A 20,276-nucleotide genomic window follows, 5' to 3' on the forward strand; every position below is an offset into this window, starting at 1 on the left:
TAGGAAGTGACAGCGGCGGGCACAGAAAGGGTGCGGGGAAGGGGTCGAAGAAGGGTGATGGATGGGAAGTGACAGCGGCGTGGACAGGGCTGGAGGGACTGGAGGGGCCCCGGCCAGCTTGGTGGCGCAATGCAAAGCCACCTGCTACTCGGGGGTTCAATCCTGCCTGGCGGGTGGTCCCTGACCTCTTCCCGGGAGGCCGCCCCACCGCGCGCGCAGAGGATCCTTTTGCGCTCTTGTCCGGCTGCAGAGACTGGCCATTGCGCGACTCCCGCAGCAAACTGGAGAAGCCGGTAGGAGGAGAGCGGCGCGCCGCGGAGAAGGCGATCCTGCGGGGAGGAGGGACGGGAGCCTTGCGCGTCGCCGGGCAGGCGAAGGGGCGGGCCCGGGTGTCGGGCGGCGGGGAGGGATCGGCGCGCAGCGCCTCCTCCCCTGGGGAGGGAAGAGCAACGCCGCCGCCGCCGCCGCCGCCGCGCCCGGGCGCAAAGCGGGAGCCTGGAGGTGGGCGCGTCGCCCGGGCGCTGGAGACGGCGGGATCGGGGCCATGTTTCAGCGCGGGTCGCGGCGGCGCCGATCCACCCGAGCCGTGAGTCTTTCTCCCTGCGGAGGCGGCGGGGAAGGCGAGGAGGCGGGGAGCCAGCCTGCCGGGACGCCGACGAGGCCCGCGCCGGTGCAGCGCTGGCTGGCCAGGAAGGGGCGGGCGGGCCAAAGGCACCCCAGGATCGGGGGAAGGGGTTTTCGGAGGGCGGAGAGGGGGGTCCCTCAGGGGCGTTGCTCCCCCCATTTCCTCTCCCCAAGGGCTAATTGTCCCCGAGGGAATCGGGACCTCTGTGCCGGATCAGACCCGAGGCCTTACAGGAGGCGACCCCCAAGCCGGACCGGAGCGCAGCCGGCCTCTCCAGCGCCTGCTCTTCCCCGGCGGGCTGCTTCTGATCTCCGTCGCGGCCAGTGGCCGTGGGTCGATTTATTCTCCATGCATTTGTCTGATCCATTTTAAAAAGCCACCTAGGTGGTCACTACCACGTGTTGTGGTAGCGCATTCCAGGGTGGGAAGCAGAATTTCCTCTCGTCTGTCGCGAATCTCCCTCCCTTCATTTTATAATAGAGGGAGAAAAGCTTGTTTCTATACACTGACTCGGTGCTAGGTCTAATTTTATATACCTGTGTTATCTCCCCACCCCTTACTCACCTTTTTTTCCAACCCCCAAACACTGCCCTCCAGTCGTCTGATCATTAGGATTGCACTTTTCTGCATTCTTTCTAGCCCGACAATATCCTTTTGAGTTTTTGCAACCTGAATTATACCCCGTATTCCCAGTGTAGTTCTACCATAGGCTTGTGTAAGGGCATTTCAGTATTGACAGTTTTATTTTCAATTTCTTTCCTTATGATTCCCTAAGGTGGAATTCACCCTTTTCACAGCTGCCACATGTCAAGACAGCATTTTCACTGACCTATCCTTCACAACCTTACAGTCTCTTTTGTGGTCTGGCATCACTAGTTCAGACCCCAATAAGGTTTAAGTGCAATTAGGATTTTGTGAGAAACGCTGTGAAAACCGTATAAAAACCCAAGTACACAGCTTCTACAAAGATTTGTTGGCACCTTTGAAGAACTCTAGGAGGATAATGAGACAGGATTTGCCTTTGCAGAAGCCATGCTGATTCTTCTTCAGAAAGGCTTGTTCTTCTATATGCTTGATAGATAATCTTATCTTTAATAATTTCAGCAAATCTACCCAGAACAGATGTTAGGCTAATTTGCTTGTAATTTCCTAGATTCCCCCAATTACTATTATTTAAATAGATTTATATTTGCCACCTTCCAGTCCTCAGGTACAGAGGTCAATTCTAGGGAGAAATTGCATGTTTTTGTTAAAGACCAGCAATTTCATATTTGAGTACTTCAAGAACTTTTAGGTGGGTACCATCTGGGCTCAGCATTGTGCTAATTTTTAATTTGTTAATAAGGTTTACCTCTGTCACCACAGCCTTGCTAAAAAAAAAGCCACTTCAGGCATAGGCATCTTTTGCACTGACATATTGTGAGAGTTTTAAAAGGACTGTTGTACCATAAATAAGGCTTTCTATGGAGCTACTTGGGGACACAGGTGGCGCTGTGATGTAAACCACTGAGCCTTGGGCTTGCCGATCGGAAGGTCGGCTGTTCGAATCCCAGTGACGGGGTGAGCTCCCATTGTTCGGTCCCTGCTCCTGCCAACCTAGCAGTTTGAAAGCACGCCAAAGTGCAAGTAGATAAATAGGTACCACTCTGGCGGGAAGGTAAACGGCGTTTCCGTGTGCTGCTCTGGTTTCGCCAGAAGCGGCTTAGTCATGCTGGCCACGTGACCCAGAAAAACTGTCTGCAGACAAACGTCGGCTTCCTCGGCCAGTAAAGCGAGATGAGCACCACAACCCCAGAGTCATCCGTGACTGGACTTAACTGTCAGGGGTCCTTTACCTTTTTTATGGAGCTACTGTGTGGTACAGGACGCAGGTGGTGCTGTGGGTTAAACCACTGAGCCTAGGACTTGCCGATCAGAAGGTCGGCGGTTCGAATCCCATTGCTCAGTCCCACATGACCTGGAAGCTGTACGTCCCTCAGCCAATAAAGCGAGATGAGTGCCACAACCCCAGAGTTGGCCACGACTGGACCTAATGGTCAGGGGTCCATTTACCTTTACCTATGTGGTGCAAGGGTCTCCCTTTCCTGTGCTCAGAAGAAGCTATGGGGTACTGAGTTACAGGAGATGGCTGTGAAAGCAATATAGGTTAGATGTTAAGGTCTAAGTGTTTAGTGGGACACTGAGGTATGGGGAGTATGTGTTGTAAGAGTTATTAAAGGGTTGCTACAGATGTCGGGACTCTGGGCAATATAGGGTTCAGTGGGCCCCTGTGTTGTGGACTTATTGCATGGGCATCCCAAGGCATTTCAGAGGAGTTATATGGCACCAGGATCTCTTCCCCCTCCGTTCTATGGACCAGAGAAGATGCTGAGAAAGGTTGAGGCCTAGAAACATTGTAAGATGTTCTCTAGAGCAGTATGGAGCCTTATGAGATAATGTGTTGCCCAGCTCATGGAAGGACTGCTGCTGCAGAAAACGCTGTCAGTTCCTGTGTTCCTTGGTTTGGTGTGTGTGACCTTGCACACCCTATAGAAACTAAGCTGTGGTTGAGGGACTTGAGGGAATTCTGATGAGAATTGTTGTAGCTATTACCCAAGGTGATTATAATGGCTTATTCTGGGGTGCCAGGGCCCTATAAGGCCCTAATGAGGTGCTATGGGGTACTGTGTTGCAGAATCCTCAAAAAGTGTTCATGAGGCACTGGGCAGTGCTTGCTAGATATTGGGATTCTTGCAAAGAATGTTATAGAGAGGCTTTGGTTTCATCCAGGAAGACTGTTCTTAAACAAAAGCATATTTTAAGGACCAGACTATTCCTGATCTCTGGAGTAACCCTCCAATTGTTGCTGGACTACAGTGCACATCAGCCCTGGCCATCATGGCCAGTGGTCAAGGATTATGGAAGTTGTAGTTCAACAACTTCTATAGGGTACCATGTTGCCTACCGCTGCCTTTAGTGTTAAGGGGTCCTGGGTGTGCATTCTTATGGCTTTAAAAGAAATTTCTGGAGTGGGCCATGCAAGAGTAAAGTACGCTTACTTGAGGACTTTAGCAAATTTACTTCAGTGTCAATGGTTTGGTCCCTGCATATCTCTAAAGCACAGCCTCCACACCTATGTTCCATCATGACCAATAACCAAGAGCGTTCGCTTGCACATACCACCCCTGTCCTAAATTTGAGCAGCAACACCATGTGGATAGAATATTGCATGGGGCCACTTCCTTCTTGAAGGCCACACCAGAGACAATGCTAACCTTTGTATTTGTGGGCAGGTGGGGAAGCAGTTGGTGGCTGGGAATATGAAAGTGTTTATTTTAATACATTTAGATATGTTGCATATTCCTATGAAACGCTGCCTTTAGTTGTTTTATATCTAGCATATAACCATAGTCTTGATATATCAGTGCTCTGAAACCTGAGACGTTATAGGCAAGGTACATAGGAACTTTCCTTCTACTGGATCAGGCCATTAGCCCATCTAGGCCCGTATTGTCCGCACTGATTGATGGCGGCTCTCCAAGAGATCCAAAATGCTTTGGGGTCTTTTCCAGGGCTCACGAGGGTTTCTGTGGGTCTCTGAGCTACTGGAGCTTCTACAAAAATTATAGGATTTCATCTCTTCAATTCCTATTTTGCAGAGGATATACGTCTGTCCCTAAATCTTGCCACTATGGCTGACACTGAGTTTTCCCAATGTATGGATTGTGTTGTTCTTATAGCATTTTGTATCCCCTTGGTCAAGTGCCATGATGCTGCTGACACTAAATGAATTAACAGGCAAAGTAACGTTTAAAATTGCCTCTGTGTGCAGTTCATTACAGACATCCGACCCTGCCCTGTTGTTGGGGTCTGCAGCACAGGAAGAGGCGATTTAATCTCTTCCTGCTCCAGCTGCAAATTCCCTATCCCCACCCCAATGACTGCAAAGCTTGTGGGGGGAGTGGAATTCCCACTGGTGCCATTAACTTCTCTTCAGCTGGAGTCTGGAGATGAGGACTAAAGAGTTAAACCAAAGGCTTAATGGAAGAGGTGGGGTTTGCCAGAAGAGGTAGAAAGGTGGGGAGTTGTGTTGTGAGAGGGAGGGCGTTCTCCAACCAAGGCCTAAGGGGCAAAGAGAGAATGGGCGGAGGTGTTTAAGAGAGCAGGTGACTTTTCGGCAGCTAACCCCAAAGTCGTGGAGTTGAAGGAGTGAAGATCGCAGCTGGCAGAGATCTCTCCGGACGCAAAGGCAGGGAAATAAGGTGGGAAATGAGAAATCAAGCCTGTAAAGGTTGGGTTTGGGGTGATGGGGACCCTTGTGCTGTTCCTGAAGAAGACAACCGAGGCAATTATACAGCAAAGGTTCCTACGCTGGAGCTGGCCAGAAGGAGATGATGCACCAGCAGTAAGAAATATGAAGGTTGTGTTGGTCAAGAGAAGGCTCCCCTGTAGCCATGGCAACAGATGTGGAGATGCTGTCATCTCAGGGCCTTCTTCAGGTGGACTTATTGTAGACCCTTAGCAGGAGAGCTAGGGCAGTATTCAGCAATTAATGCGTCTAACTTAATTTCAGTGGGTCTACACTAATTAAGACTTAGTTGAACGCTCACCTGTAGCCCTTAATTTGTTGTGCTCATGTCCCAGTGTTGGGGTGTCCATGGGAGTGGAGGTTTCTGTTGTTTTCCTGCCTTGCCTCTGCCTTGGGGTGAATGGGGACCAGGTTGTTAACTCTCTGACTGGCCTCCTGGCTGACCTGGATAGAGCAATCCAGGTTAGGTCCACACCTCTTGTTTGGTTCTGAGGGCTTGTGGTTGACAGGTGCAGTTCGGCAGCTGCAGTGGACACCTTTTGTGGGTGCATAAAGCTCGACCCCACATGATTGCCACCTGCCAACTGTCCCACTCCTCCTCTCTGTTTTCCATCTACTTTTCTTGGAACGTAGATGTGAGTTTTGGAACAAGATATTGGCAGCGGGCAGAGATCCAAATCTCAAGGTGAAATTGGGCCCAGAGACTCACAAAATTGTGTGTGTAGGTGTCGAATGGGGCTGGTGGGCGGGTTGAGATTGAGCAAGAGAAAAGGATAGAGAGATTGTGTAGGAGCAGGAGTTCAATAGGGTTCTCTGTCTTTACAATTCGTAATTCGGTGCAGCGCTGCAGCTGGGAGCGCCACAGACCCAAATCCTGCCATAACGGATCAGGAGAAGTCTTTCCCTTTCAGTTAACGTTGGGATTATTTAAGGCATTTTGGGGTCATGCTGGGCCATGGGGTGGGTAGAGGGCTGGTGGGGGTGGCGCGGGTGAAGGGGTTCTTGAACAGGGAGCCACTGTTGTGTGGGAGAAAGCATAGGGGTCGTATACGATGTGTCCCAAATCTGGGATTTGGAGGGTGGGGTGGGGGGAGATTGCTTATTACGTCAGCCCTGGCAGATTTGATTTCCCAAAGCTGCATCTGATGAAATAGATCTCCGCCTTCCTTGAAATCCCTTCTAAGCTGCAGGAGGATGGGTAGCGGCAGCAGTTGGCAGATGTGAGGGGGAAAGAATCATCTTGCTTGTGGATACTGTGCAATCTCTCCAGCACCACGGAACAAGTTTTGGTCACAGTTTTGCTTGTTCCTGGTGGTGGCTGTCATCTTTTTGTTCCAAAAACCTTACCTCTGTGGGCATGGGTTAGGGGGCCTTTTCCTGAGCAGATATATCTATATCATCTATATCTATATCTATATATGAATCAAAGGGTCACATTCGTTTCTCTATGAACAGACAGTTCCTTTCTGATGGCAAGCTCATTTTTAAAGTTGCTGCAACGGCAGAGCCTTTGAGCATATACAGAGTGCTTCTCAAAACTGAAGGGCACACTCTTCTGTTCATAACAACACATGCGTTTAACACACAAACGATCATTTGCTTTATATCTTTATGCTGTGGCAACAGAGTTGAAGACTGAAATTCTGGTAGATGGGTAAAAATTCTGGCCAGGTAGAGATCATGGTTCCCTAGTTTGCTTTTCCTTATTTTTAAAAGTTTCGTGCTGCCTTTCCATAGCTTGAGATGGGTCACATTTTTTTTTTTTTAATGAGAACAATATAGAGAGTTGACAGCAGGTAGTTAAAAGTGAAACTTCAGACTTGGGGGGGGGGGTCCAGGGGTGCCAGGAATGTCTCACTGAGGCGCTGGAGCTCGCCTTTTCTACTGCCTCCATCTTGACTCTGTCGTGCTCGGTTCGCCCTTTTTTTCCAAAGGGTTTTTTTTTTCTGCCCAGTTTCCAGGCACTGCTTCAGCGATTCTTGCCTTGGGGGAAGTGGGAGCGGCTCCTGGCACCTTCTCCCCCCCCCTTTCCTGGTGTGTCATCTTAGCTGTTCATTGACGCAAAGAAAAGAGCCAAGACGGATGAAAAGTGGCAGGAAGGGAGACTTAGGAAAGTTCTTGTTCCGCATCGAGGTCTTTCCACTTTTACCCTGTTTCGCTCCCCAATTATTATTTTTTGAGGCTGCCCACTTTCTCAGCCACCTGCGGTGGCAGGAAGCCAACATCTGGCCTGTTTATGTCTTGCTGAACTGAGCTGAGGCAGGTCCTGGCCTGTGGGTGGCTTCCGGCACCCAAATGAAGTTACGCTTCTCCCACAGTGCCTTGCTGCTCTCAGACGGGAATTAGCTTCCTTACAAATCCTTCTTTAGGCCAAAGTGCAGACAGGATTTCACCCACGAGTCTCCAGCTGCTGCGGTTAACAGTCAGGGGTAATAATAATAATAATAATAATAATAATAATAATAATAATAATAATTTATTTATACCCCGCCCATCTAGCTGGGTTTCCCCAGCTACTCTGGGCGGCTTCCAACAAATGTTAAAATACAATAGTCTATTAAACATTAAAAACTTCCCTAAACAGGACTGCCTGTAGATGTCTTCTAAAAGTCTGGTAGTTGTTTATCTCTTTGACATCTGGTGGGAGGGTGTTCCACAGGGCAGGTGCCACTACCGAGAAGGCCCTCTGCCTGGTTCCCTGTAACTTGGCTTCTCACAGCAAGGGAACCGCCAGAAGGCCCTTGGCGCTGGACCTCAGTGTCCGGGTAGAATGATGGAGGTAGAGACGCTTCTTCAGGTGTACTGGACCGAGACTGTTTAGGGCTTTAAAGGTCAACACCAACACTTTGAACTGGCTCGGAAATCTACTGGGAGCCAATGTAGGTCTTTCAAGACCGGTGTTATGTGGCCTCGGCGACCACTCCTAGTCACCAGTCTAGCTGCCGCATTCTGGATTAGTTGTAGTTTCCGGGTCACCTTCAAAGGTAGTCCCACGTAGAGTGCATTGCAGTAGTCCAAGCGGGAGATAACTGAAGCATGCACCACTCTGGCGAGACAGTCCGCGGGCAGGTAGGGTCTCAGCCTGCGTACCAGATGGAGCTGGTAGACAGCTGCCCTGGACACAGAATTGACCTGTGCCTCCATGGACAGCTGCGAGTCCAAAATGACTCCCAGGCTGTGCACCTGGTCCTTCAGGAGCACAGTTACCCCATTCAGGACCAGGGAGTCCTCCACACCTGCCCACCTCCTGTCCCCCAAAAAACAGTACTTCTGTTGTCAGGATTTAACCTCAATCTTTTAGCCGCCATCCATCCATCCTCCAGCCGCCTCCAAGCACTCACACAGTACTTTCACTGTCTTCACTGGTTCTGATTTGAAAGAGAGGTAGAGCTGGGTATCATCCGCATACTGATGAACACCCAGCCCAAACCCCCTGATGATCTCTCCCAGCGGTTTCATGTAGATGTTGAAAAGCATGGGGGAGAGGACAGAACCCTGAGGCACCCCACAAGTGAGAGCCCAGGGGTCTGAGCACTCATCCCCCAACACCACTTTCTGAAGAGGATCGGTGTGAGGGAATATATTGCCATTAACAAATATGCGCGGGCGTCCTGATTTTGGAAGCACCTGCCCATGTTGGTACAGGCCCCTGTCACTGGGGCCACAGTCAGGGGACCTTGTAGAAATGTCTCTAAGCTTAAGATGCTGCTGCCTGAAGGTTTGAGGGGCAGGCTTCATGAGATCTGCTTTGCAACGGCAGACCCTTGTTCCGAGAGACAGTGCAGCAGCCACAGAGTGGGTTCTGCCATGAAGCTCACCTTGGGCCAGTCAGTATATCTTAGCCTAACCCAGCTCACAGGGTTGTTGTGAGAATAAAATGAGGAGGCGCAGGGCCACGCGCACCAACTTTTGCTCCATGGAGAAATGATGCTGATATAAACACAGTAATTAACAAATAAATGCTGAATATCTTCTCCTAGCTGCCTTGTACCCAGCATTGCCTGAGAATTCTAAGAAACCCCCCCCCAAAAAAAATCAGTGCAGTTTTGAAATCTGTGTTTTAAACCAGAGTTCCTTGATCTCAGGAACCATCATGTAAAATTTAGTTACCGCTTTCTTAGCCGCTGTCCGTACAAATGCATAGCAAATTACCAAAATATATGGTCGAAGATGGGAACAGTCACAAAGGTGTGTATAGCTGGTGTCAATAGGAAACCGGTGTGTGGTTGTCGATTCCTGGTTATTCAGGATTCCTGACCGATGGGAGCAGATGGACAGAGCTGGTGTCAATACTGGTGGAAATGGGGGTTGCATATTGATCGCAATCAACGGGTGCAAACCATAGCGATGAGGGTGTGCTGGCGGGATTGGCAGACCTGGTGACACACCTGGTGAATGGGTAGATGCTGAACCAAAAACAAACCCCTGTGTTGCAATAAGAACCAGTCACAACAATACAAACACAACACGTAGGCTAATAGTCAAGTCAAGTCAAGTAACCTTTATTGGCATCACCTAAGAACATTCAGAATACATTTAAAATAGCTAGGCCAGTGCGATCTCGTCACCACCCCAACAGCACAGTCACCTGCCAAAGGGCAGAAGAGGCAAGCAATCCGCCTCATCTCTGTGGGTTTCCAGCAAGGGCAGGATCTTCGGCGACAAAAAATCAAATAGAGGAACTTAGCTACTGTCTTGGTGAGCTCCTGGTCTCTCCCCTGTAATAAGAAGCGCATAACCTCCGTCTCTGGTTTCCATGTTGGAATACATAGATGGTCTAGAAATTGTTGGCGGAGATCATCATACATTTTACAGTTAAGGGCCATGTGAGCTAGAGTTTCCACCTGGTGGGCATCGCATGGGCAGATCCTATCTCCTTCTGCCAAACCCACAAACCTGCCCCAAAGGAAGTTAGAAGGATTAGAATTAATCTTGCGGATTAAACAAAAATTGTAAATAATTAAGATTAAATTCCTGCGCCCAAGAGAGTCGAAAATAAAGAGGGGAGCATGTTTTTTCCGCAGCTGAGATTAGTTCCTGGTGATCTATGTCCCACAGCCTAGTTTTTAACATGGTCTTGGCGACTGGGAAAGCCACAACACCCAGGAGATCCTCTGAAAGCCTGAGTTGTAGGCTAATAGTAGAGAATATGTAATAGAATTATGATATCATTCAAATTATAGGAATAATCCAATACTACTGAAGTAGCTCAGTTTTGTTATCATTCATCAGTTGTATGCCTTGTATCTTCTTTCCAGTTGATGAAGAGTATTACAAAACAGTAGTATCATTCTGGAGACACTGTCCTTTTGAGGCTTTTGAGATGTCTTCCACTGAAACTTTTGAAAGACTATTGTGAGACTGTCCTTAGACATCTGTTTTGAACACAGGGCTTGACCGTCCTCGCTACCACTCTGTTATATTGTACATAAGAACTTTGATTGGCTTATTCCTATAATTTGAATGATATAATTATTCTGTTCTATATTCTCTACTAACTATGAGCCTACGTGTTGTGTTTGTATTGTTGTGATGGATAGATGCTGGCTTCCGGGTAGGAGTGTGCACTGTCACAATAATACTAACAATTTTATTATTTATGCCCCTCCTATCTGGTTGGGTCCCCCCAGCCACTCTGGGAGGCTTACAGCAACTATAAAAATATAGTCAAATATCGAGCATTAACAGCTTCCCGATACAGGCTGTACAGGGTATTATCTGGTGATATTGGTGGATGTTGGTGCTACTGATGTTTCTGCTGCTGACTTCTTGTCCCTCTGTCCCACAACAGCTGCCTGAGGTGGAGGACCCTGACCGGGGCCAACCGTGTCAGAGGTGCGGAGAGCAGTGCCCAGGCTTCCTAGTGCATGGATGGAGGTAGGAGAATGTGCTGCCCCTCCCTCCATCAAATCTCCCTCCATCCTCTATGAGATCTGCCCCTCCCCAACTGTCTCCCTGTTTATTGGACCTCTAGGGATTATTTGTGCTGTGTCGCCCTCCTTTGCCATGAGGGCGTCCCTTCTCTCACTTGACATCTCCCATGCTGCTTCGAAGGCTCCCCAACCCCCTGGAGCACATATGGGGAGGTGGGCTGCAGAAGGAGGGAATAAGCAAAAAATGGCCTCTCCCCCAGCTGTCCATGGAAGCCTCCGCTGGATTCAAGAGCCTTCTATGGGCAGAGAAACACAGTTGGATCGAAACCCTTGTGGATCCACAGCCTTTCGGGCTGCCATCTCCTTCCTAGGGAGTAAGTCCCATTGAAGACGGCAGGATGGATTTCTGAACAAGAGGAGAAACTGCAGGCTGTGCATCTCTTTCCTCCTTTTCTACCTTTCTGATTTGATTCGCTCTGTCTTGCCCGCCTTTCATCCCTCCCGTCTTGTACTTAGCGCCCTGCCTGCTGCCCCTCAAGCCTTTCTGAACAGAAATCTAGATAAGCAAGTTAAAACCTTCCCCCCTTTCCTCCTGTCACTATGGATTCTCCTTATTCCACATCCTTATTCGTAGCTCTCATTTGTCCCTTGCCTCTCTCTTCGCATTCATGTCTTCCTCTTGCAGACACATCACTCCAGACTCATTTTTCTCTCTTTTTCACATCCAGCCTCCCCCCCAAAAAATTGAATTGCAGCAGGAAAGCAGTGGAGTGGAAGAGCCTTTCCTTTCTGTCTCTTTCCATCACTCACTTCATTTCCGCCCACCCCTGCCCCCGCCCTGGCGTAGCCCCCACCCTGCATCTTTCATTGTCCTCGTTCATTTCCAGGCACTTGTCACGCAGTTGCCTCGCTGTGGTCTTGCTGCCCGCAGAGACTGTAAGACAGGGCAGGCAGGAATCTCTCCCCTTCCTCTCTCTTTAATGAGCTGATGGCCCCGTTTTGCAGGAATAGCACAGCCTGCCATTGGGGCCCTTTCGCCCCACTCCTGCATTCCCGTTTTGTGGGGCTGGAGAAATTCTCATGATGAACTTGTGCTTAACAGTGCGATTAGGGGTGGGCGATTCACGGGAAGTAAGTGTGGTCTGTGTCATTTGCATTGCAGGGGCCGTGGTAAAACACAACAAACATGGGAACTTGCACTGGAAGCCGCCCTTGGGGGATTTGCATGAAGGAGTGGGGCAGGTTAAACCACAGAGCCTAGGACTTGCCGATCAGAAGGTCGACAGTTCGAATCCCCGCGACGGGGTGAGCTCCCATTGCTCGGTCCCAGCTGCTGCCAACATAGCAGTTCGAAAGCATGTCAAAGTAAAATAGGTACCACTCTGGCAGGAAGGTAAACGGCGTTTCCGTGTGCTGCTCTGGTTCGCCAGAAGTGGCTTAGTCATGCTGGCCACACGACCCAGAAGCTGTATGCCGGCTCCCTCGGCCAGTAAAGCGAGATGAGCGCCGCAACCCCAGAGTCGGCCACGACTAGACTTAACAGTCAGGGGTCCCTTTACCTTTACCTTTAAGGATGAATTAGCACAGTGGTCCCCCACCACCACCCTGCTTTCTTCACACCATCAAGTTTGAACCTATCTTGTTATTCGGCTACTCAAACATCCTGTTTTTCCCTTAAAACTGGTGGTCACAGCGACATTTGAGGTCTCTGCCTCCGTGTAGACTTGGTGCACCTTTTATATTTGTCAGGGTTGTGTCTCTTAGGGCTCAACAGGCGGGCGAGTTATGGCAAAGCGTTGAGGATCTTGAGGCAGCAGTAGAGCTTTGCTGGGCAGCTTGGTTGTCTCAGGGTCTAGTTGGTGTTCGGGGACTGTATCCCTGGAGACATTACGTTTCCCTTCCTCTGCAGGAAGATCTGCCAACACTGCAAGTGCCCAAGGGAGGAGCATGCGGTGCGCATGGTGCCTGTCGACCTGGAGAGGATGATGTGCCGCCTCATCTCTGACTTCCAGCGCCACTCAATCTCAGACGACGACTCTGGCTGCGCCTCTGAGGAGTATGCCTGGGTGCCCCCAGGACTCAAGCCTGAGCAGGTAACCCTAGAGCAGGGTCTGTTTGGGATCCAGGATTGGAACTTCTGTACAGTGGACGCTCGGGTTGCGAATGTGATCTGTGTGGGATGCACGTTCACAACCTGCAGCCTCCGCAACTCGCAGCGGCGTGTCTGCGCACACACGGGTTGCGATTCGGCGCTTCTGCGCATGTGCGACCGCCAAAACCCAGAAGTAACAAGTTCTGGTACTTCCGGGTTTCGGCGGTCCGCAACCTGAAGCATCGGTAACCCAAGGTATGACTATATCTTTAAAATTATTTGCAAACAAATAATAGGCTTATTATTGAATCACCGTACTTTTCCGAGTATAAGACTACAGTTTTTTCTTTTAAAATCATGCTAAAAAGTGGGGGTCATCTTATACATTGGTAGTGCATAGGGTGGACGTTTGATTGGTTGCTGCTGCAGCTGTCAGTGGCTACTGTGCGTGTTATTGGTTGCTGCATCAAAGGTGTTGTTGATTGGCTGATGCTCCGGCAGTTGGGCGGGTGATTGGCAGCTTCTTCCGGTGGTGGGACAGACGGAAGGTGGATTTTGCAACACGTGCGGGTGATCCCCCCTAAAAAAAGCTCAACATCCCTGGGCAATCCTCCGCAAAGAAAGCTGAACAATTCTGTGCCATCTCCCCCATTTTCTTAAATTTGAGTCCCCCAAAATAGGGGGCGTGTTATACACGGGGGCGTCTTATAGATGGAAAATTATGGTAATTTTTTTGTCATGTTTATATCTTAGGGTTTTGTGTCCTCAAATGCAAAACTGTCTACTTTGGTCTCAGTTTTGTCCCAGTGTGACTGTCATGGCTCCCCCAACACACACACACACTATCCACAGGTGGGGGGCCATAGTTTGGTGCGTGTCCTGAGCAACGTCAGATGCCCTTCCCTTCCCATCCAATTTGGAACTACAGTTCCCAGAGTTCCCAGGAAGAGCAGGGAAGGACTTCCAAAGCTAGTTTAAGTCTGTAGCGTAAATTGGAGGCCTTCAAAGCTGCAGTTTCATGTCACGTAGCTTTTCTCTTTGAAGGAGGTCACGGAGATAAGTGAGGAAGTAATTGGTAAATTCCAGAAGGAGAAAAATATATGCTCTGTGCTGTTGGAGCCCTGCTAAGTCGAGAGGAGGCAGTTCTTATGAACCCCTCTGGGCCTTTCTGACCCAGAAGCCTTGCTACACCCTTGGCCGCGTCATGATAATCTAAGATTATAATAATACCCTTTAAACTACAAGCTGTTCTCTTTGTGTTATTAAGGCTGGTTGTTAGAAGGGGGAGGGAAAAGCAGAGGCTGGTGACTATAGTAAATAACCACACCGAGACACAAACGCTGGCCTTTGGGATCCAGGATTCCCGTTCTCCTTAAGGAGTTAAATTAGATCCACCGCCAGACAGGAGCCAATTCGACCTGGTAGGGAGTGCAGGCAGCTGCCCTGGAGGGTAGAATTCCTCAGGCTCCAGGTTCACCAGGAAAATCTTCTAGGAAGAGCCCAGTCCTCTGTCCACCCACTCAAGACATTTCAGGGTCATTTGGTCTGGAGAGGGAGGGGGAATCGCCCCACCCCTTTCCCCTCATTTCATACAACGGAACGGAGGGAGAACCCCTTCCCTTAGGAACAGGTGAAAAGGAAGAACTACCTGCAGAAACACTGCAAAGTTTATGAATGTTAAAATGATGTTGGATATGAAAATAATGTGGCATTAGTGATACAGTGTTAAAAAAGTATGCAAAAACGTAATTGGAAAAGGGTGAAAGAATAAGGCTATATTATGTTAAAAGTAAACAATATGTTAAAGGTGCTTAATTATAAGGAGGAAAGATCGGAGACATAATAGAAGTGATTATAATAATTAGAAATGAGTTTTGAAGGAGGGTAAGGATTTGCTGTATCTGACTGGACAAAGAGGAACACAAAAAAGGGAGGCGTGAGGAAGTCAAGAAAGAAAGTTTTTGTAAATATGAATTTAAAAATTGGAGTTTTTATTTTTATTTTTTTTTCTCTTTTTTTCTTTTTGATGTATATTGGTGATTGCTTTTGTTGTTTTGTATTGTTTTGATGTTTCTTCTTTTTCTGGAAAAATAAATAAATAAATATATATATATTTTAAAAAGGAACAGGTGAAAAGGAAAGTGCAGTCAGGAAAGCACTTGGGAAGGACATTCGTTATATACCGTATTTTTCGTCCTATAGGGTGCACCGGCCCATAGGACGCACCTCGTTTTTTTGGGGGGGGATGAATATTTTAAAAAATTATTTTCCCCCCCCAGCTGCGGCTGCCGCCCCAAGCCTTGCGCACAACTGCCCGAAGCACGGGGCACCCTCCGGAGGGCTCCACGTGCTTTGGGCTGCAGGCTGCCGCCCCCACATTTCCCCTTCATTTTTGGAGGGGAAAAAGTGCGTCCTATGGGGCGAAAAATACGGTATTTATCGCCTACCTTTGGCAGCATAAATCCTTACCCTCAAGTTCACCCTCACAATAACCCTGTTAGGTAGGCTAGGCTGAGAGATGATGACTGGCCCAAAGTCACCCAGAGAACTTTTCCCCCCAAAAGCTATTTTTTATTAAAGCTCGAAAAACAAAGAAAAAGCAATATACAGAAATAACATCAAATATCAAGCATTTTTTAATAGAAAAACTAAAAGAAAGAAAAAGAACAGACTTCCCATTCTCCGTCTATCAGCTTAAAAAACTTATTTAAAACTCTTACAGTCATACCTGGGGATAAATGTGCTTCAAGTTAAGTATTTTTGGGTTGTGCTCCGCGGCGACCTGGAAGTAACGGAGCGCGCTACTTCCGAGTTTCACCGCGCGTGCATGCGCAGATGATCAAAATGACGTCATGTGCATGCACGGAAGCGATGAAACGCGACCCACAGATGTGCAGACGCGGGTTGCGTTCGCTTCAGGATGTGAACGGGGCTCCAGAACGGATCCCATTCGCATCCCGAGGTACCACTGTACTCTGTAATAACATCCAACTTGTCTAATCTCCTTAAAGTCAACCAGTGCATTTTTTTGACCGCGTGGGGAATGGAACCGAGGAGGTTCTGCTCAGCGTAGACCCACTGAAATGAACAGACATTAGTAAGTTAGGGCCATTAATAACTAGCAAATACTAATCATTCTGAACATGTTCACACGTCATGGTAAATCAGTGAATGGTTTACTGTAATGCACCTACCTGGACTGTTTATCTCTTCTTTGCTCGCATCCGGAGAAAACAATTAAACCCAGCCAAGGATTGTGGTCTGTTTCATATCAACAAATGACAATCAATAAACTGGAGCAAATCTTCAGTACAGATCATAGTTCGTTGGGACAAAGCAAACCACAATTTCTAGTTCAGATGTAATGCCAAGCCAGGGATCTTGGTTTGTTTCCTTCCATCACAAGCAGTAAGGAGAAAGGCAGCTGCAATTCACTTAGACAATAAGCCGTGGATTATTCCTGGCTTACTGTGACGTGCGAACTATGATGGGCTGTGTGGGGGATCAAAATCCCTTGACCTGTCAGTGCAAGGATTCCCACTAGTGCAACGAGACTTTCCTCACTTCTTCTCCCACCACACACACCCTGGACCCTCCTCAAATCTGTTCTGGGGGGCTGGAGGGGAACCCCCAGAAGAGATTTAGGGGGCTCACAGTGGGAGTGAAGTCCTGTTGCAAAGGGTAAGAATTTTTCACTGAGAGCTCATTGTTGAAAAGCAGTATATAAATGTTCCAAATAAACGTACAAAGGGTTGTTTTTTCCTTTTGTCGCAAGTGTTTTCCTTCTCTCACTAACCCATAATAATGAATGGCAGCAATTTTTGTGTATTGAGAAGGGGACTAATAGAATGCATTCAGGGACACATTTCTAGTGAGGAGAAAAACTACTTCTGTAAGATGCAAATTCAGTCCCTCCACTCATCCCCAGAGCAAAGATGACATTGGGTTGGATCCAGACTAGCAGTGCAACCCCATAGGAGTGTATTCAGAAGTGTGCCCCATTGAATTCAATGGGATCTACTCTCAGGTGAGGAGCACAGAATTGCAGATTCATTTAGTTGTACTTAGGTCCCATTGAAATCAGTGGATCAAGTGATATTCTAAATTTCAGAAGCAATTTACTGGGTCAACTGATGTTCTAAAATTTTCAGGCTAGGATAATCAGTGCACTTTTTATTTTAAAGGAAGTCATTTGATTTGATCTTTACCTTAATAAAGTTGAGGATTGTTCAGAACAAAATGGTAGGAAGTTTTTAAAAAGAGGTGGTGTCAATTTAATTACAAACTAGTTGCTGCCTTTTTTTGTAGGGGGTGTGTTGTGAAATCTGATCACTTCAGCAAGGCCAGGCTGTAATCTGATTAGCACAGCTCTTGTTTTAAGCTGATTACTGGGAAACATTTCTTTAAGACTTTCCATTGCTTTCATTGTATAAGGTGTTTACCCTGCTTATCTTGGTGATTATCAGGAGAACCCATGGGACATGTTGACCAAGAGAGAGTGCTTTTTCTGAGGCCATGTGCTGAGCTTATGAGCTCAGAGTGGTTTCTATCCCATACACCTGAGTAGCTCTCCCTGTGCACTGTTTGGAGAGTTGCTAGGAGTCCCATTCTCCTTATAGAGCTACAATTCTCAGAGTTCCCTGTGAAGAAGGACTAATTGTTAAACCACTCCTGGAACTGTGCCTCTGTGAGGGCAATAGGGCATCTTCTAACAACTCTCAGTACCCTTAGCAAACTACACTTCCCAGGATCCTTTGGGGGGAAGCCATGGCTGTTTAAAGGGGCATCATTTTGCTTTAAACATGTGGTATGAATGTAGCCCAGGCATGGCCAAACTTGGCCCTCCAGCTGTTTGGGGACTACAGTTCCCATCATCCCTGACTACTGGTCCTATTAGCTAGGGATGATGGAAGTTGCAGTTCCAAAACAGCTGGAGTTTGGCCATGCCTGATGTAGCCTGAAGGAGATCACCGTGTCAATCCAAATTCGCTTCCACATTTTGAACATTCCTGTAAAGAACTTGCCTTCCTTGGACTCCTGGAAAACTTGGAGACGGAGCAGAAGGCCTCTGTTTGGGCTGCTGGGCAGCAGGACTCTAGCCCTTGTGAGCCTCACTTCTGGTCTCCCCTATTTGACCCACTAATGGCTCTCTTTACCTCCAGGTCTATCAGTTCTTCAGCTGCCTCCCAGAGGACAAAGTCCCCTACGTCAACAGCCCTGGGGAACGGTACCGCATTCGCCAGCTGCTCCACCAGCTTCCCCCCCATGACAGCGAGGTGAGAAGGGCATAGAATCATAGAATCATAGAATCATAGAGTTGGAAGAGACCACAAGGGCCATCGAGTCCAACCCCCTGCCAAGCAGGAAACACCATCAGAGCACTCCTGACATATGGTTGTCAAGCCTCTGCTTAAAGACCTCCAAAGAAGGAGACTCCACCACACTCCTTGGCAGCAAATTCCACTGTCAAACAGCTCTTACTGTCAGGAAGTTCTTCCTAATGTTTAGGTGGAATCTTCTTTCTTGTAGTTTGGAGCCATTGCTCCGTGTCCGCTTCTCTGGAGCAGCAGAAAACAACCTTTCTCCCTCCTCTATGTGACATCCTTTTATATATTTGAACATGGCTATCATATCACCCCTTAACCTCCTCTTCTCCAGGCTAAACATGCCCAGCTCCCTTAGCCGTTCCTCATAAGGCATCGTTTCCAGGCCTTTGACCATTTTGGTTGCCCTCCTCTGGACACGTTCCAGTTTGTCCGTGTCCTTCTTGAACTGTGGTGCCCAGAACTGGACACATTTTATTATTTCACACTGAGAAGGAACAGGATGATTTAAGAGGGAATGGGTGTGCTTGCGAGTTCAGAGGGGTCGTATTGGCAGTACCTCGGGTTAAGAACTTAATTCGTTCTGGAGGTTTGTTCTTAACCTGAAACTGTTCTTAACCTGAAGCACCACTTTAGCTAATGGGGCCTCCTGCTGCCGCTGTGCCACCGCCACACAATTTCTATTCTCATCCTGAAGCAAAGTTCTTAACCTGAGGTACTATTTCTGGGTTAGCAGAGTCTGTAACCTGAAGCGTCTGTAACCTGAGGTACCACTGTACAGATTTTGCAGCAGAATTCAAAAGGATGCTGTAAACTGGGGTCAAATGACGACTGTCATCAGTCCCATCCAGTGCTGGCTGGGGATGATGGGCATTGTAGTCAAACAACATCTGTAGGCCAACAGGTTGATTACGGGTAACCCTGTGGGTGGTGACCAGAGGTACATTTTGCAAGCTCCATCATTGAAGGCTGCAACTGAGGCCCTGCTGTTTAGTCCACTACTTTTAGAAATACAGCTGGCAGGCGCTGGGGACAGGGCCTTTTTGGTGTTGTTGCCTCACATTTATGGAACTCCCTCCCTGGTGAGATCAAACAGGCTCATAGCTATCAAGCGTCCCTTATTTGGCGGGACAGTCCCTTATCCCAGCGCCATGGTCCCACTGCATGTCCCTTAAATAAGCTACTGGAGGTAATGGGGCCCTTTCTATGTCCAGCTGTCCTTTGTCAACAACAAATTGTTGCTTTTTTGTGTTGAATATATGCTATATGGTAATTTATGGACCTAATAGGTATCTAAAGCCATTTGCACGCAACAAAATATGTATCTTATCAAAGTAATTGTTGATCCCTTATTTTGGCTGCTGATCCCTTATTTTGGCTGCTGATCCCTTATTTTCCAGGCTGCTGGTCCTTTATTTTCAAATCTGTAAGTTGACAGCTATGAACAGGCTCCCTTTCTTTCCGTTTGTGAGGTGGGTTTCGGAAAGTTTTCTTCAGACACGTATTGTTGCAGATTTTCTCTCTGTGTCTGCTGTTTCCTTATTGCTGGTTTAGTATGTTTATTAATCGCTTTGAGTGCATTGATAATGATATATTTTTTAATAATCATTTTATTATTTGTAGTCCGTCCACCTGACTGGGTTGCCCCAGCCACTCTGGGCGGCTTCCAGCATATACAAAAACATAATAGAATGTTAAAAACTTCCCCATACAGTAGAAAAGCAGGGTAGACTTTTTTGTTTTAAATTAACATTCATTTTCTTTGACTAGGAGCTGGCAACTCTCATTCATTCCTTTGTTCATTTGTTCATTCATTCATTCAAAGGCGGCAGTGCCCTCCTATGTGGGGCTGCCCTTGATGACTGCCTGGAGGTCTCCGTGCAAAGTCCTGGCTGGGGCAAATTGCTGGGAGCACATCAATGTCTGCATCGGCTTCACATGACTTTCAGGACTCAATTCTGTATGCGACTTTTGATTTATAAAGCCCTTATGGCCTTCAGGCCTGCATACCTCAGAAACTGCTTTCTCTGCTTTTCATCTTTGCCTTTTCAGATCTACTGAGAGCACCTTTGTG

The 20,276-nt window shown here is 47.9% G+C and overlaps 1 protein-coding gene across 2 annotated transcripts in view; it reads left to right on the forward strand.

Annotated features, from left to right (window-relative positions):
- Positions 1-439: 439 nt before the first annotated feature.
- Positions 440-20,276, forward strand: part of PRICKLE3 (prickle planar cell polarity protein 3) — a 44,796-nt gene continuing 24,959 nt past the window's right edge. The window contains exons 1-4 of one of the 2 annotated variants that reach the window (XM_081845083.1): positions 440-586; positions 10,705-10,790; positions 12,696-12,879; positions 18,041-18,154. In XM_081845083.1, the coding sequence (XP_081701209.1) occupies positions 545-586; positions 10,705-10,790; positions 12,696-12,879; positions 18,041-18,154 (426 nt within the window). In that variant the 5' untranslated portion in view covers positions 440-544. Of the gene's footprint in view, positions 587-4,175; positions 4,867-10,704; positions 10,791-12,695; positions 12,880-18,040; positions 18,155-20,276 lie in introns of those variants that run through there. The other variant, XM_081845084.1, reaches the window with a different exon arrangement.

This window comes from Podarcis erhardii, assembly GCF_964252035.2.
Source record: "Podarcis erhardii genome assembly, chromosome: 17".
NCBI classification, from domain to species: domain Eukaryota; kingdom Metazoa; phylum Chordata; class Lepidosauria; order Squamata; family Lacertidae; genus Podarcis; species Podarcis erhardii.